The sequence below is a fragment of the Conger conger genome, chromosome 7 (genome assembly GCF_963514075.1).
Source record: "Conger conger chromosome 7, fConCon1.1, whole genome shotgun sequence".
In the NCBI taxonomy this organism is placed as follows: domain Eukaryota; kingdom Metazoa; phylum Chordata; class Actinopteri; order Anguilliformes; family Congridae; genus Conger; species Conger conger.
In genome coordinates, this window is record NC_083766.1 from 49,202,830 (window position 1) to 49,219,802 (window position 16,973).

At 41.4% G+C, this 16,973-nt stretch overlaps 2 protein-coding genes across 7 annotated transcripts in view; one reads left to right on the forward strand and one right to left on the reverse strand.

The window, feature by feature from the left end:
• Nucleotides 1-5: 5 nt before the first annotated feature.
• Nucleotides 6-5,065, reverse strand: LOC133133801 (spermatogenesis-associated protein 22). Of its 3 annotated transcripts, none has more exons than XM_061250022.1 (8): nt 5,047-5,065; nt 4,172-4,278; nt 3,768-3,911; nt 3,063-3,225; nt 2,375-2,720; nt 1,497-1,623; nt 1,288-1,385; nt 6-612 (listed from the first exon to the last, which is right to left on the reverse strand). In XM_061250022.1, exons 2-8 carry the CDS (start codon nt 4,212-4,214, stop codon nt 421-423), a joined length of 1,113 nt encoding a protein of 370 aa, XP_061106006.1. In that variant the 5' UTR covers nt 4,215-4,278; nt 5,047-5,065; the 3' UTR covers nt 6-420. The 3 variants fall into 3 exon arrangements, with proteins under 3 accessions (XP_061106006.1, XP_061106004.1, XP_061106007.1); XM_061250020.1 differs by lacking the exon at nt 5,047-5,065 and adding an exon at nt 4,864-5,011; XM_061250023.1 differs by lacking the exons at nt 6-612; nt 5,047-5,065 and adding an exon at nt 4,864-5,014 and having other exon boundaries at nt 1,183-1,385.
• A 6,617-nt stretch (nt 5,066-11,682) lies between these two features.
• Nucleotides 11,683-16,973, forward strand: part of cltca (clathrin, heavy chain a (Hc)) — a 48,401-nt gene continuing 43,110 nt past the window's right edge. For 3 of the 4 annotated variants that reach the window (XM_061250276.1, XM_061250277.1, XM_061250274.1), the window contains exon 1: nt 11,684-12,002. In XM_061250276.1, coding sequence (XP_061106260.1) covers nt 11,961-12,002 — 42 coding nt within the window. In that variant the 5' untranslated portion in view covers nt 11,684-11,960. Of the gene's footprint in view, nt 12,003-16,973 lie in introns of all 4 variants that reach the window. The other variant, XM_061250273.1, reaches the window with a different exon arrangement.

Here is a 16,973-nt window from a genome sequence, read left to right on the forward strand (position 1 = left end):
ATGACTGATGAAAACATTTTATTTACTGACTGACACACAGATATGAGGATATGAACAGGTGTATATTCAAAAACAGTGGATCATAATGAGGAATGTTTCTTTTCCTCAGTTCCACAAATGGCTCTATGCAGAATATATTAACCTTCATATTCAATTATATTAATCAGCTATGGAATCTACAATGGGATTTAGAGCTCTGACAAATGCGATTGATAAGGAGAACAGAAATGCACCATATAGTATATAACACATATATAAATAACATTTAATGTGAACAACATACAAATTATTCCTAATGACCTCATATTAGGAAAATATTCTGGTTTCACCGAGAACTCGGTTTGCAGCGTTTGGGAGTGGAACATTTCTCGGAACAGCCAATTGAATGTCGAGCTGCCGCAGGCCCCGCACCCTCGCCCGTCAGATCTCGCTGAAGGTCTTGACGAGCCGCCTCATCTCCGCGTCCGACGCCCGCACCGACTCCTGGGCGTTCCTCTGCTCTGAGGAGGAGGCGGGCCTGACGGACACGCAGGTGAGGAGGTCCCGCCCCCTATCGTAGTTGCCCACGCACCGGTGCACCTGGCCCCGGATCAGCCTGGGAAGCTCCCGGTCCTGTTTGGGGTCAGAGAGGTGGGTGGGGGACACGCTACCTCTCACTGCAGTTTCTCCGAGCTTCCCCCCACTTCACTTCGCTTTTACATTCGAGCTATTATTTTTAGCATCCTCTGTAATATTTATGAGGAAAGCCATGACTAATTCAAGTCAAGTGGATTTTCTTTTCTGAGAGCGCAAAGAACATAACACTTTTACGCCAGGAAGATGACAACCAAAGAGCCCACTGTCAACATGGTTAAATATACACATACCGCAGAAGAAGAGAGGAGGGTCCTCCAACGGGCTCTCAATAAGAGGCTATAGTCATTCTGCAATTTTCTTTAGTTGGCCATCTATAAGAGGAGGGTATAGCCTAGTGGTCCTCACTCCTGGTCCTGGAGAGCCGCAGAGTGTGATGGTTTTTGTCTTAATATCAGCAACCAATTCAGACCCAAGAAACCAGGTGAAGCGAGTTAACTGTGTAATTAACTGCTTTAATTGATCAATTAAGTGCTGAGTAACAACAAAAACGAGTAACACCCTGCGGCTCTCCAAGACCAGGAATGAGGACCACTGATATAGCCGATCCTTAATGTCCTTTATTTACTCTCTTTGAGAGGAGACTGCAGCCATTCTTCGATGAACTTGAATGATTAACTCCCAAGAGCATCACTTCCAGAGGTTATGACTCACAGTTTCGTAGAAGACGCAGTGCACAACATCCTTCCCGTCTCTCAAGAGGAAGCTCTTCGCCCCGTGACTGCCAACCGTGACTGCGGAGTCGAGGGTAGCTGGGGAAAGCCATTAGAACCGCATAAAAGAGACGCACCTCCACCTTGACGCACCGCGCCGTGTAAACACATTAATCTAAACGTCAGCCGGGTTGAGCCGGGGGGACCCACCGAAAACCTCAAATAGGAAAGCCGCTCTGTCCTTGTACTGGCTCCAGTGCTTCACCCCACCGATGGCTGTGGTCAGAATGCGCAGGGAATTGTCCACCGCGGGTTTGATCTGCGACGCGGCCGATTTCTGCAAAATGCAGGGAGCAAAAATATGCTAAATTGTATTACGATAACCAATATGCAGTATTTAGAGCAGACCCTCTTTGATGATGTTGTGTGATCTCTGCATATCAGAAGGTTGGCAGTGTACGAATTAGCTTTGACATGATGTAAATCGAGTTTTTTAGAGCCTGAATAATTTGTGGTTAGTCATGCTACTCTAAAGTACCTTTTAGCTGTTCTTTCTTAAACTTCAATGTGTCATTGTGCATGCATGATCATACCCTTATGCAGAGATGGAAAAATATAGATTCAGAAAGTAAAAGTCCTCTCCAGTATTTTGTTCCAATTTGCTAATTAGTGCACTTCTTCGGCCAGGAGGTAGAACAAATTAATTAAATCAGCAGGCTGAGTTCATGGGTGGACTTTCTGACCCCTGCACTTTCCACCTCTGCCTCTATGCACAAAACGTTTTGAAGTACTCCACACCAGACCTGCCTAACACTATTCCTGGAGATCTACCGCCCTGTAGATTTTCATTTTCACCCTAATTTGGCACACCCGATTCTGCTAATTAGGGGCTCAATTTGATATGCACTGTTTTTTACGTCGCTTGGATAAAAGCGCCGGCTAAATAGAATATAATATCATGTACTCAAGATCTCTATTGTTTAATGAGGTGTGCTTTGTTAGGGCAGGAGTGAAAACCTACAGGACGGTGGAGTAGATCTCCAGGAACAAGTTTGGGCAGCCCTGCTCTCCAATCAGCTTCACATTACCTGAGACTGTGAGAAAGTTTTGGTGGTGGGGAGAGTCAGACTATCTTCTTTAAACTGACTGCTGTGAGCAGTGGTCTTAAACTTCCAGGTGGAGTCCTGCCATTGGCCTGCTGCTGTGTGTGGGTTTGGGGGTGTAGCTACTGGTCTCTGTGGTGGCTGTGGATGGAAGGATGCTGGAGGACTTGGCTGTCTGTAGGCTGACTGCTGGCCTGTTTGCAGATACGGGTGGGAAGGTTTGGGCTTGTACTGCACATTTCCCCTGCTGTTTGGGAAGCTACATGGTTTGGCGTTGGGCTGTGCACTGGTGCCCTGCCATGGTGCTGATCTCTGCTGTCCCATTTGTGGCCTGAAACACCAAAATCAAACAATTACTTAATGCTTAATTAAAGATGACCATGTTTTGAGCTGCTTTTCAAGAAGACTGCAAACTAACTTTAAAAAACTAAAACTTTAAATAGAACAAATGTGCAGCAATTATTAGGTTAACGGGGGATGGGGGACTGTCACTCAAAGGTTTGTTCTGCTATTAATGACTCATTTTTTGTCAAGTTTATTTTCATGAATAAAGTCTGATACTTGTATTGACCACCACAAATGACAATAATCAATTCTACAGACAGTTATATGTACATTCATGAGTCTTCACAAGTCTTTATCTGAAATATTTTGAAATTCTGATAATCTTTACCCCACGTTTCCAGGTTTATTTGGGTGTGGTAATGGTGCAAGGCCTCTCCCTGTAGAGCTCGCTGCAGGTCTGTCGCTGAAGCCTCCTTGCTTGTTCCAGGAACTGTTTTGTCTCGCAGACATTGTGTAACTTGGGCCATTACTATCAGAGCAGCCAGAATTCCCTGAGGAAATAATTGCCTACATTTGAGACTTTTACGCATTCTACGGGTGCTGAAATGTGAGAGATATTGCTTGACTGAAGTAGTAATTGTACTTTTACATTACATTACATTATTGGCATTTGGCAGACGCTCTTATCCAGAGTGACATACAACAAAGTGCATACCCATAACCAGGGATAAGTGCGCTGAAAGACCCTAGAGGGAAGTACAATTTCAATTGCTACCCGTACAACAAAGATAAGGACCAGGGCCTATTTTAATTTTTTTTAATTTTCTTTTTTTAAACCACAAATAAACAACAAAGCAAAAGTGACCAAACTTAACTATCCAAATACTGCTTAACTAGCCAACTAAAAAATACCGAAACACAACGTAAATCACAAAGACAACAATTAAGGTTCAGGTATAATACTTCTCTGTATTATAGTGTCAGCCTGTGTAGATGTCAGATAATTACACAAATGAAAACAAGTACATGATGATTACAGTGCTGTCTTACAACTCTGCCAGAATGCATATAATATGGCAGCGCGCCCTGTTACCTGATGACAATGAGGAAGAAGCAAAGCTCTCGACTGAAGGAAATTCGTTACTGGGAGTCCTGCAGAATTCACTCTCAGAAGGATTTGATGTCAAAGGTAGTCTGCTTCTTCTCTTTTGATTAAACAGTGGCACAGACAGACAGCCTACACAGGACAATTACTCAAATGAATAAACAGTTTCGAAGTCTTTTATATGACAAGGATACTATTCAACTATTAATAACTAGTGCAGTACATTGTTGTTATTTAAAATGTACTCTATTTTTTTTGTTTTTGCTTTTCATACTATGTTAGCTATACTGGGTTGTACCTTGAAATTTTATTTGTATTTATTTATTTTTATTTTTTATTTACATGTCACATGTTTACCTAACATTAGTTAGCTAACCGGGTGGCTATCTGACCTGCAGTGGGTCTGGGTAGGTTTTCAGTCAAATTCCGTTTCATTTTATCAATGGAATGAATTGATGGACGCTCTTTATTCCAGCAGCTCCTCGATTAGCCAATGAACCTGATAACCAAAAAAACACGACTAAATTAGTTTAATCTCTAAATCTTTCCATTTAAAAATAATTACATTGCCAATGTTTATTTATTTGTTGCACTGCTATTTACCAGCGCCCTTAGGCCAATACTTTTTTAATGAAAATTTGCCTTTGAAGTGCGAACAAAGTGAAGTTTCAAAGTGACTAGCTAACGTTCGTTTCGCAAGACAGTGTGCATATTAGCGCAATATTGCACATTAGTTAGCAGTAAAACAACTAACGTTAGATAGCTAGACCCAGGTTGTTGACATATAATTTACCCACCGGCTATGGCAATATATTTTCCGTCAACCTATAACGCTAAAGAAATTAAATGCGGGCGATAATGGTTTTAAGATAGCTAGCTACATAGCAGCACTAACTGACGACATTGTTAATTGTTTACACCATTAACTGAGCTAACGTTAATTTGGAGGGACGAGCTCAGCTTACAGTTATTCAGTTTTCCATACAACCGACACAGTTTCCTCAATAGATACATAACCAACGATACCTACGTTTGGGAAGAAAATTTATATAAATTAACTATAACAAATCCTTCGCCACTTGACCTTATCACCCGGCCAACTTATTGCAAGCTTCTTGTTGTTTAAAGCCACTAGGCGCGACGGCGAGCTCGCGATCTCCCCTGTCTGATGATGGCAGCTGGCCACTCGGCCAACATCTAAGTGGATAGGCTACAGCAGCAGAAGAATAAGTACAAAAAAGTCTTATAAATCCAATAAAGTGCTCACTGAGTGTACATCTTGAAAAAAGAAATCTTTTCAGCTTTCATGGGAACTAAACAATAACTTTATTTGGCCCCTAGATGGCACTGAAGTTCAGCCAAAGTAGTGATTTGCTAAACTGTGACGAAATAATACAGCGACTGGAATAAGGAAGTCCTCTGCTTAGAATTTACTACAGACTGTTTTTAAATGTCGTGATGCAGATATAGCTCCGATTATATATACTTGGGAATGAACGCTGCACTTGGTTATAAGCCTTTTCTTAGTCTATGGTGGCAGTACAATTTGGCAGAAGTGTCACTGTAAATGTGCAGCTTGCTTTGTGACGAGTTAAGGGAAGAGCACAGGTCCAGAGGTGGAGTGTCCTTATGTAAAATAAAATTATGAAAAAACTCATCTAGTCTAGTCGTCAGCCTAGGGCAGGCAGAAAAGGCGCTAACATTCACATTGACATAACCATGAGACACATTCTCACTCTAATCGGGGAAATGTTTTGAAGAAAGTGACCACTGGCTAGCTTGGGTGACTGGATTGGATTTCAGAAAAGAGGATGAGGCAGGTGAGTGTTATGACCAGAATAATAGGCTATATGTTTATATACAGCCTATGGAGTGAGGTCACACACCATACAAATACTCTCAGCTGTGCTGTGCAAAGTCTTTGACCTCCAGTCACTCTACATCGGTTCTCTACATCTAATCTATTTCACATAAATGGTTTAGCTCCCCTGTCTGGATACAACAGCACCCTCGTCTGGGCACATTTTCAATGTGATGACCTTAATGTGGTAGAAAAAGGTCCTTGGACTATTTCTCCTCACAAACGATGGGTTCAGGGTTGGTTTAGTTTGAGTGAGATTGGCTGAAATATTATAACACACGTGTGACCTTGCTGCTTTTTTTATTTGGGATGTGCTGAAGGATCCTGCTTATATGCAAACCTTTCGATAAGCAGCCAGTTCAGGTTTGGGAGGGTGGGTTATTCAGGGCTTTCTTTGCTGATTCAGTTTATTTCTGTAGCACTTTTACAAAAGGCACCATCAGAAAGCAGCTTTACAGAGAGCTGGTGCTGAAGCCCAGATCACTCTGACTGCCGTTAATGGACCAGTACTGGATGTGAAACATCCTGTTTATGGCCAAAACAGCCTGCATTCGACATTGAATATTTTGTTATGGATTAAAAATAATTTGACCTGGTATTCTTGGCCCCCGGTGGGACAAAGTGTCCCAATTGTCCCCCCATCTGCAGCCCTGAAAAGGAGTCCCGAAAAACAGTGCACAAATCCTGAAGAGAGATGTGGTGTCACAAAGTATGTTTTGTATTGCATTTCACTCAGCACTATTTCTGGGTTTTTGTTTTTGGTAGCATAGCTTTGTATGACATATCAACATAGGCAGATATTATTCTTCTGTAAATGGTGATTATCAAAATAGACAGAATTATTTTCTTGTTGATACCTATTAACAGTAACTATTGCTACAAAATGGAAACTAAATAAAACATTTGTTTTACCAAATTCACCAGAGTTGCACCAGAATTTAGCAGAAAATATTTTCAGTACTGCCTGAGGAGAAAAACAGTAGCTCACAGCATTTTGTGAAAAATATGGTCTGGACCATAAGAAATAACAGCAGCTTACATTTCCAACAGCTTTATTGTTATTTCCAAGTAACTTAGTGCACAGAGTTGTAAAAAGCCTTGTGAATCTGAGGGGGAAAGTTCACATGCCTAGCAAAGCCAAACAACTTGTCTTACATTCAACATTTTCCCTTAACTTTGACTTATAGACAAAAGAGTGAGTCTGTGTAAGGATGAATATCGATTTAATCCAGTCCTACGGTATGTGTCTCTTGTATGACGCTTCGTTTGATGCAGTTTTCTGAATGTCTAATAATCATGGCTGGGGAATCTCACGTTGAATGTAAAGATTTTCCAGCAGGAGATTGTCTGTCATGAGTGTTTGTCCACGGCAGAGCTGCGGGAAATGAAGTAGGAAGCAGAAAGGAAACAGGAACTGTAGTGATTTCACTGTGTTCCTCAGAGTCACCAAACAGCACAGAACTGGACTGAGCAAGGAAACCAGTTCCACCCTCACAGACACGACTGACTGAAGCATGGGGATGCCCTGTCTCAGCACTAGTGCTGCTATCCAAATCAGCTCTTTTCTTCATCCATCCACCCACCCATCTATTATCTAACCTGATTATTCCTGGTCAGAGCTGCAGGGGGCTGGAGTATATCCCAGCATGCATTGCGTGGGAGGCAGGAATACACCCTGGACAGGTCACCAATCCATCGCAGCCTTTTCTTCATTCTCATACTAATTAGTAGACATCTGGTTTTCGGTTATTCAAGTGATCCAAGACAAGCGAACACTCTGTTTTTCTGCCTTATCAACCAAAGAAAATTAACATCTCAGAAGAAATCTTTTGTCCGCCACTGAACCGTGGCAAATCTATTGCACCATTGCAAATAACAACCTCCATAAATGTTGCAAAAAAAGGGAAAAACACCTCATCAATTTAAATTTTGTCCGTGAATTGAGTCGCGTCAGCTGTGTAATTCAACACTGCAGCCGGTTAATCTACTTTTAGTGTCCGTGGAGTCCACATTGAAGAAGCTAAGAAGGGTGTCAGAGGATCGTAAATCTCACTATATTAAAGTGAGCGATCCCTGCAGGTGGCTGCTGCAGAGCAGCAGTTGTAAAGCAATCTAAACTCAAACTACTGGCAGCAATTACCAGTTTGAGAAATTATTTACAGGATGACTTTGAACAGTGTCTTAACAGGCCATATTTCCTCAGCTGAACTCCTGTGCAATATTTTACTTGCTGCTGAACAAGCAAACATCCTCTCTTCTGCCATGTGCAAATGGCGAGGTAACATTTTTGCTGGGCCTCAAAGCAGTACAATATGCTGCAATGTGGTACTGACATTAAAAATCCATCTTTATTATTGCAAAGTGTTGGGCATGCTTATGGCTTCTGGCAAAATTCCAAATATGTTGAGTTAATCATCTCCTGCTTATTATAACTTCAATCTTGTTAGTCATTATCATTATTATTGATAAAGCACAGTACAGTTAAATAGTTATCCTGATTCTTGCAGACTGCATGAAATGGTGTATGAACGACAACCTTGAGGTTTAGCAGGCATGGCTACAGCATCATTCCAAGGCACGGTGGTGCGTGGAGTTTGCATTTTCTGCCCATGTCTGTGTGTGTTTGTTTCAGGTACTCTGGTTTCCTCCCACAGTCCAAAGACTTGCAGGTTAGGGACTACAGATGAACATAAACTCATTAGCTAACTCTGGCACATTTACATTGATGTGGAAACTGAAAATGTTGATTAATGTGCACTGTCCCTGGTAAATATAAAAATAAATAAACTGGCATGTTCACACCCATGATCCATTGCACATCCGTTCTGATTTGCTCAGAGCTGTACAGTGATTGACCAGCGGTATGGTGCCGAGGTGACCACATTCCCTTTGCAGACCCTCTCCCCGGAGACACAGCTGGGAGAAAATGCTCTCTGCACTCCATTAGGTGACCGCAGGCGTTCCTAGCCAGACATCTGCAGCCAGTCAAGGGCTTTGGAAGCCCTGGTGAAGGGCTGCTCCTGTAAACGGAAACACAGTGTACCAGCACTGCAAAAAAGTCTGTCTTATCAAGTGTTTTATTCATGTAATAAGACTTTATATCTTTAAAAAAAATCCCCATTAGAGAATATTAGCTTGTTTTAAGGTAGTGTTCTCACCCCATTGGCAATAGTTTTGTTTTATTTAAGAAAAAAGTAGTAGAAATAGTGAGTGAGTGAGTGAGTGTGTGTGTGAATGGGTGAATGAGAAGCATCAATTGTACAGCACTTTGGATAAAGGCACTATACAAATGGCAACCATTTACCATTTAATCCGTGATAATCCATGATGTGGCATAGAGGCTAAGAAAATCTTGGGATTTTACGGTAGTTATGCTTCAGTGGCATATGGCACTCTTGAGACTGAAATACCACTGGTCACACTGCCAACACTGTCTGTAATTCAAAACAATATAAATCACCCTGTATGCAAGGGTCTGCCAACCAAATGCCATGTTATGAATTATTTTCCCTATGGATATTCCCTTTCCCTATAGAAACAGGTGGAGAGAACTCCTTTACTATGCCAAAACATTTCATAAATCATTTTTAGTGCAAAGGTCAGGTACACTGAGCAGATATGGACCAAACTGGAAGTTGTAACATTGTACGATAAATACTAATAAGTAAATAACTACCAACTGTGTGCAAATATCACTAATACCCATTAGTAAATCCTTAATTGCTGATTAGACCAAATAGTGAATGCATAAATGTATTACCATGTTTCGGTGTGTTTTAGAATACAATTATTCAGTGAGCTATTTAGTAGGCAGACCTGTACACTAGCTTGTTAAAGCAAATATTTAATCAGCCAATCATGTGGCAGCAACTAAATGCATAAAAACATGCAGACGTGGTCAAGAGATTCAGCTGTTGTTCAGAACAAATGTCAGAACAGCAGTAGTTCAGTGAGCAGGAGTTCTGAGGGCAAAAACTTGTTGTTAGTGATGTTGTTAATAGATACCTAATAAAGTTCTCACTGAGGGTATATATAATGCAGAATATGCAATAGGCTTTCCGATTTCACCTTCTGTAACTAAGTACCATGCAATAAAGCAGAGAGATTGCCTGAAATGAGAGCGTATTCATAACTTGAACAGCAGTGGAGAATTGCTCAAGGTTTTACGATAAAGGGCAAACTATCCCTTTATCTTACTGCACACCTCTCGCCCATAAAGAATACGCTGGGTAGACTGCTGAATATGAAAAAAATGTGATTCAGACGGCCTGGAAATGCACAGGATGTAATAATGTTGAGTCATCACATATGGCTTCTGACAGCATTTCACTGCGGATTCTGCTCAAAACACCTTATGATTCAAACATTGATTCGAACATTCACAGCAAGTCACATTTATATTCGCATCAAGAGGTCAGGAATACATAACTGGTACTACAGCTGAATTAATAGCTGAGCTTTTCAATTAGTAAAATACTACATTGAATCGATTGAAAATTTAAATACAATAAAGACAGAATTTTGCAATTGTTTAACCGCCATGCAAACTTCTTGGTATTCCACATCCATTCACACAACTTCCTGTTTCAAAACACTTGCGCAAGTGTTCAGCTTCCAATCAGACAGCTAGTCACATTCACCCAGATTTGAACCAAAGCAGGTTGAAGACCCACTATGATTAGATTTTTTGTTGTTGTTATAAGATCGTTTCATCTCAGACATGTCAAGAGCCACACAGATCTAAAAGCTCAGCCTGTTAGCAATCAGGCATTACACACAGTCGTTTCTCCTCATTTGAATGGAAAGTGTTACCTAAACATAACCTGCTGTGAGTAGTAGGCCTACATTCTCTTTTGTGGATTATTTTTGTGTCTATCCTTGTGTGACTGATAAAATACGTTTCATTTCCATTCTGTGAGAGTGCCTCGGAGGAATCACCTGGTTTGTCTCATGTTTACATTAATGCGACAGACAGCACATTGTGACAGACAGATCACCAGGTGCTGACTATCTTCTTTGGCGACGATTGCTATACCTGTACTGCAGCCACCTTCGCTTTGCTAAGTTTGGTTGCAATGGATAATTCTAAGAACTACCCTTTAATAAAGTGCATAGTTTACTCATCCTAGTTTAAAAGTGCTCAAGGAGGGGTAAAACCTTTCATTGAGCTTGGTTGTGGCTCAGGACAATGTTGAAATTCACCGCATAACCTCGAGTTTCCTACAATCCTACAAAGTATATTTATTGTTAGCTATAACCATAAAAAACATTTTTAAAAGTCCTAATATTTGTCCGTGCGTCATAGAATGCAGCCGTTCTGTGGCTACAAGTTCAGCGTAGGTGTGACGCAATTGATTCGGTTCAGAAGGGGACAGGTGTAGTTTGCGCTTGGCATCTTCACGTCACCGTTTCCCTGGCAGGTCCAGTAGCCTACTTTCTGCAGTGGTTCCCTTTTAGCCCGATTCACTTCAGATAAATTAGCTAGATATACAGTATAACAGTACATCGTCCGCTGGTTGTTTGCAGAATAACGAGTATTATGCAGCTTTAAGTATAATAAAATTAGCTGCGATTTTTACAGGCGAAGTCACGATGTAAGCATCCCAGGTCAAACAGCTAATGATACAATTCTAATCGTGAACCTAACAGTACATTTTTACATCTTCAAGCACAAATAATCAATTCTTGTTTTTACTATAAAACACTACTAGGGCATCGCAACCTTAGCAACAACACCCGTTTAGTCTACTGAGGAACAACCGGTTGAAATTCCGGAATTGACGTCAATTCACGAGGACGAATGATGTGGCAAAAATGAAAGGGCGAATCGCAAAGAAATAGTTCTTATGAAATTCTATTAGTTCTGTCAATTATTCAAACACATTTCAGTATTAGCCTATTGTAGCATTGTCCGTTGTTTTTTGTTGTATGCAATTTATCTATCCACAAATATGACAGGCATGTACAAATTATCACGGTGTATGTCACAATCTAATTCTATCTAATTGTATCCTTCCGCCACCCTGAGGTCCAGAGCCATTTCCGGATTGTTTCTCTCCTGAGCTGTTTCCGCCGCCATTGCAGGTTTCAAGAGTTCAGTACTGCGGCCACTGATTGTCATTCAGGGGAAAAGCACAAGTAAACATCAACGGGCAAACATAATAGTTAGCCTAACGACATCGCATTTCTAAAAGAGTGTTCCCATCTTCTCCTTTGGACCCTTAACAAGCCGTTCTGTGGCTGTCCGGGTCGGACCTGAGTGAAGAAGCCGTAGTTAGCAATAGGAGATCCAGGAGGAGTGAGAGCTGAGAGGAACCGCCATGGCTCAGATCCTGCCTATCCGCTTCCAGGAGCACCTGCAGGTACGAATGGTGTAATATCTGAAAATTCACAGCCTGAAACCCTCCCTCATAAGAGAAGCGAAGTAGCAGGCTGCACGAAATAAACAGAAAATCATTCGTCCGGTTAGTTGGCTAACTATCGCTAGCTACCATATAGCTAACCACCGCCTAATAGGTAGCTATCTTGGCTAACTAGCTTGCTAGTCGACGTTAGCTGACGCTTGTATTTAAGCTTTACGAAAGCCGGTTGAGTGTTTGACATTGTTTCACTTTGCTTACTCTGTGGACTAGCTATGTTTATCGTTCGCTTCGGGGAATGTTTGCAACGATGTAGTCTAGGTAGCTTCTGCGATTCTAGTGATTGACACCATCTAGCTAGCTAACTAACATAGCTAGCTAGCTACCTAAAGCGGTTTCCGCACTGTTGTCCGACCCGAGGCCGGGTTACGGGAGCTTAGCTAACGTTAGCCAGCTATGTGAAATCTTCTGTCATACTGAATTTGTAGTTAGCGCTGGAGATACGTGCCGACTGACGTTAATAGAACTGTGCTTTTTATTTCAGTTTTTTTTAAGAACACCACGCAGCCTCCATGTGTTTTTGCTTGTTTTCTCATAGAAAAGTGGTGGCTATCTGTCATAATCTAGCGCAGGTTAGCAAGGAGACTGTCAATTTCGCCAGGTAATGTTAGCACATTAACGTCAACTAATGTTAGGTAGCTAAGTTATCTGGCTGTTACAACCAGGCTACTATTTTAACCACTGTTTATTATTATTATTACTACCTAGCGCGGTAAAGTGTTTCCCACGCAGATCGCGAACCCAAATGACACCGTGGAGTATTGAAATTGAGTGACGTTAAAATGTCGTCGTTTTCCATACACACCTAGTTGTGAGATTGAGAATGTGTCAGCGGCAGGTGCCGAGAAAGACACGCCTTAGTTTAAGACTGCCATTCGATAGCTTAGCTAATTTAGCTACTTTTGACAGCACTTAAAGGAATTTTGGTAGATCCGTTCTAGTATGTTTTCATGTTGAAATGTAGGTCAGTTTTAGAATCGAGCGATGGTGACACATGTGTGAGATTAAAACTGTGGGTAGGTAGATTAGAATTTATGAGCTATAAATTAGGCTACATGGAACTTGCTCGCTAGCCCCTTTTTCGTGGGAAATTGGCTTGTCGACGACGTGATGACAGCTGTCTTCTAAAATGTCCAGAAGAGGAACTTAAACACACACGTTGTGCAAGCTTGCGATTTTTATCTTTTGAATAACTTACGATCTATAAGTAATTTAAGAAGACAATTCAGCATGGCAATTTAGGAGATAAACAGGACGTGGCATCTCCTTCAAAAGAATTGATGAAACCCAGATTGTTGTTATGTGAAACCAATGAAAACGAATCGGTGAAATTGCTTTATTTGCGCGTATTATAAGGGCATACTAGTGAATGAACTTAAATAAGGTTTGCTTTTGTCAGCTAGCGGTAGAACAGACGGATATATAATGTTTCTGCAGCGTTGTTACCTCGAATTAAAGCTTGCTTCTGTCGACTGTTGGCATTTTGAAATTCATGGATATATGTATGCTGAATACCAATATTCTATTTTCAGGTTTGACCCTCCCTCGGTGAATTGTATTAATGTATTTGATGCGGATAGTTACAAAGTTACCCCTAATGTGTAGAAATGACTCCTCACCTCCTGTCATCCTGTGGGTTAGGTGCTGACTAGTCAAGGATGCATGAATAAGCGTTGCAGCTTGTAACGGTCACAAACCTGCTCGTTTTATTTGAAGGTTTGCCAGAGACGAGCAGTTCCACAACCTATTCAGAAACACGATTCAGCAGGTCTCCATACGCAATACGTCTAGAAAAACACAATGCGGTGTTGAATGTTTCATGGAAATTGAGCAAGTTGGGAAAGATCCTGTTCTGGTTTTTAATGAAAAGCTGTTTAAATAGAAGTTGCACTTGCACCTCATGGCTGGTTGTGCATGCCTATGTGATCTGAATCAAAGGAAAATCAATTGAGTGAATGACTTCATATATTTTTTATGTATATTAGTATTAATATTAAAATCTGTCAGGTATTGTTCTGGAATTATATTGCATTTAGTCTTTTTTTTTTTTTTTTTTTTTTTTTCAATGCAGTTGCATGTATTATGAATGACATGTTAGGCCTTACTGTGAATAATAGAATCAAATTTCATTTATGTGTTAAGTAATAATTTAACAACCAGTGTTTTGAATAATACGTCATAATTCTACAGCTTCCCAAAACATATAATTGTATATTCCCCCCATTGTTCCTATGTTAAGGCAAACTGCCAAAATAGATTTTTTTTTTCTCAGTTCAGTATTTAGGCTCAATGTTGTCCTGCTCCATTTTTACAGTTGAAGAAGGAGTCTGAAGACTTGGTGTTGAACCATCATTTGCTAGCATTTTCCTTGCATATTTACAATTCATTCACCAAATCTTGGTCATTTCAACCAGTGTCATCATGTAGCAACTGTAGTGTATTGGTAATAAACATCATAGGGTTGAGCAATAAACTACAAAGATAATTAGTGAATATTTCTTTCAGGACAATGCCATAATTTCCGCCATGAAACTTATTGCTTTTCTCTTTCTATTCTTTTTATGTAAATCATATCAATGTCAGCTTTTGAATACTTAACAAATCCGTGTATGTCAGAAAAGGGTTTTTTGGCCTGGCTTTCAGGAGAGAGAGTCTGGTCAGAAGTTGCACTTAATTTAGTGCAGTATGTATGTTGGGGGGGTGGGGGGAATAGAGTCACAGTTGTACCTTACTCTGTTGTAAATAAATGCTGTTATTGGCTCTGTTTGAAGTGCTTTGGGTTCGTTCCATGGCCCCTTCAGAGTGTAAGAGTAGGACACTGTAATGGCCCTTGTCTTGTGAATTACAGTGTGCAATATATCTGCGAGTCTGAATCTTTTGACGGGTTCTTAATTGCACACAGGCATTGTTCTGAGGCAGAAGGGCAAAAAGCAGTTATTGTGCATTTCATACATTCACATTTCACTTGCTCTATAATTTTGATCTGCAAGGGGGTGGGAGAGGGGGGCTACCTTTAATCAAATCCCCCTTTCGGTGGACTGCAAGTATTTAAAACTGTAAAACAGTGCATCACATGGTATTTTGATAGCTCTTGATCAAGCTTTTGATGGTATTTTTTGGGAGTTGTTCTAAAAATGAAATGTGTAAATTGAGCTGAAGTGCACTGTGCTTACGATAAGATTGCCTAAACATGCAAGAAGACGAATTTGTTTCTGTTGAGGATGTCCTTAGCATCGCAAGGTCACCCTGCCTGATAAATCCCCAAAGGGGTAGAGTGTCAGTGGGACTGCGTGTACTGTGGATGTTTGGTCCTTGTCATTGAATCAAAGTAAAACTGGCAGCAGTTGTAGCCTATTGACAGGCTTGCCTGAGCTATCTGTTTCAGTTTGTATAATACTTAAGCTCCTGTATTTAATGACAAATAAATGTACTCAGGGGGTGTATACGCTTTAATTTCTACATTATGCTTTCACTGCACATTCTCTTTTGATCTACTGTTTGCTTAATTTCAGATCTCGATTAGCTGTTCATTTGCTTGTGCTGAACAACCCAAATTTAAGACCAATTCAGTCCCAAAATTCAAGGTTACACACTATATCGGATTTGCGTTCGACTACATAAAGTCAGAGCCAACCTAGAGCTTCAGCTATAACCGCTTCATCTCTGTAGGTCAGTTAATCCTGTGGTTGGGTGCTGCAGTTAAACCCCCTGAAATGTCACTGAGACTCCACCGCGTGCTGCTACGTCCCCGTGTCCTTCCTGACAGCGCCTCACACGCGCGCCGCTCCCGCGGTGGGATCACGACGCGGTCCTCTGCGTGAAAAGGTTTGTCACAGAGGCGGTCGTGATGTCGGGCCCCGCAGCCTCTCAGCAGCCTCTCCCTGTGAGAGAGGAGCCTGTGAACACGCGACGCGGCCAGCGTTCGACGCTGCTTCCATTTCAGCAGCATACGCTCCTGAAAACATTACGTATGCCGACTGGAAAAAGAATCCACTTTCCTCTAGACGACCGAGCGGGTCGAAGCGTTGTCTGTCCAGCCCCCTGTAATAAATATCACCGGGGAGCATTAATGGCAGCGTGCGGGTATTATTTCCTTACTTTGCGTTCTTTTTTTACAGAGCACGTGCACTAAATACTTAGGATGTGCACTTGCTTCTGTTGTACTAGCGAAAATAATTTTGGAGTGCATCTATTATTTAGGATGCATTAGCGTGGTCCTAAATTGTTTAACTTGGAGAAAATGTTTTCGTAGAGCTCTGACCGCAGCGCTACTGTGAGTCTGAGGGCTCCTCACCTCTTTTCCCCATTTGTTTCCTGCTGAGCTCATCCCACACAGGCAGTGGCCTGTGGATGGGGCAACTTGATATGGGCTGGAGTGGCCCTATGTTGCCCTATACCAGGAACAGGAAGTACTAACGCTACCTGTGACAACAGAGGCTCCAATACCTAAGTGAGAATCCTTTATCGAACGGGGTCCTCCATCTTATCCTGAAAGGGCTGCTGTGGGTGCAGGTGTTTGTTCAAGCCAAACAGTTACTCATCTGATTCGATAAGTGTCTCAACCATTGGAGTCTGTACAAAAGACCTTGATGAGTAGGATCCAGTGTGTTGCTGTTCAGTTGAAACTAAAGTCTACACCCACACTGTTTCAGGACCTGTGTTTTATCAGGACTCTAATGATGCATCACCAGATCGGCATGTATATTTTATGACTCTGAACATGAACATGGTGATGAGGAAGTGGATATGGGCACCTTCCCTAATTCTCAGTGCTACTTACTTGGCAGTGCAGCCATTTCAAAATGTGAGTTTTCAAAATCTCTCAAGTGTTCACTTTTGCTTCAGTAATAGACAGGAAAAAATCCAGGTTCTTCAACTCTGCCGGGTACATTATGAATGGAACCACGGCAAAAA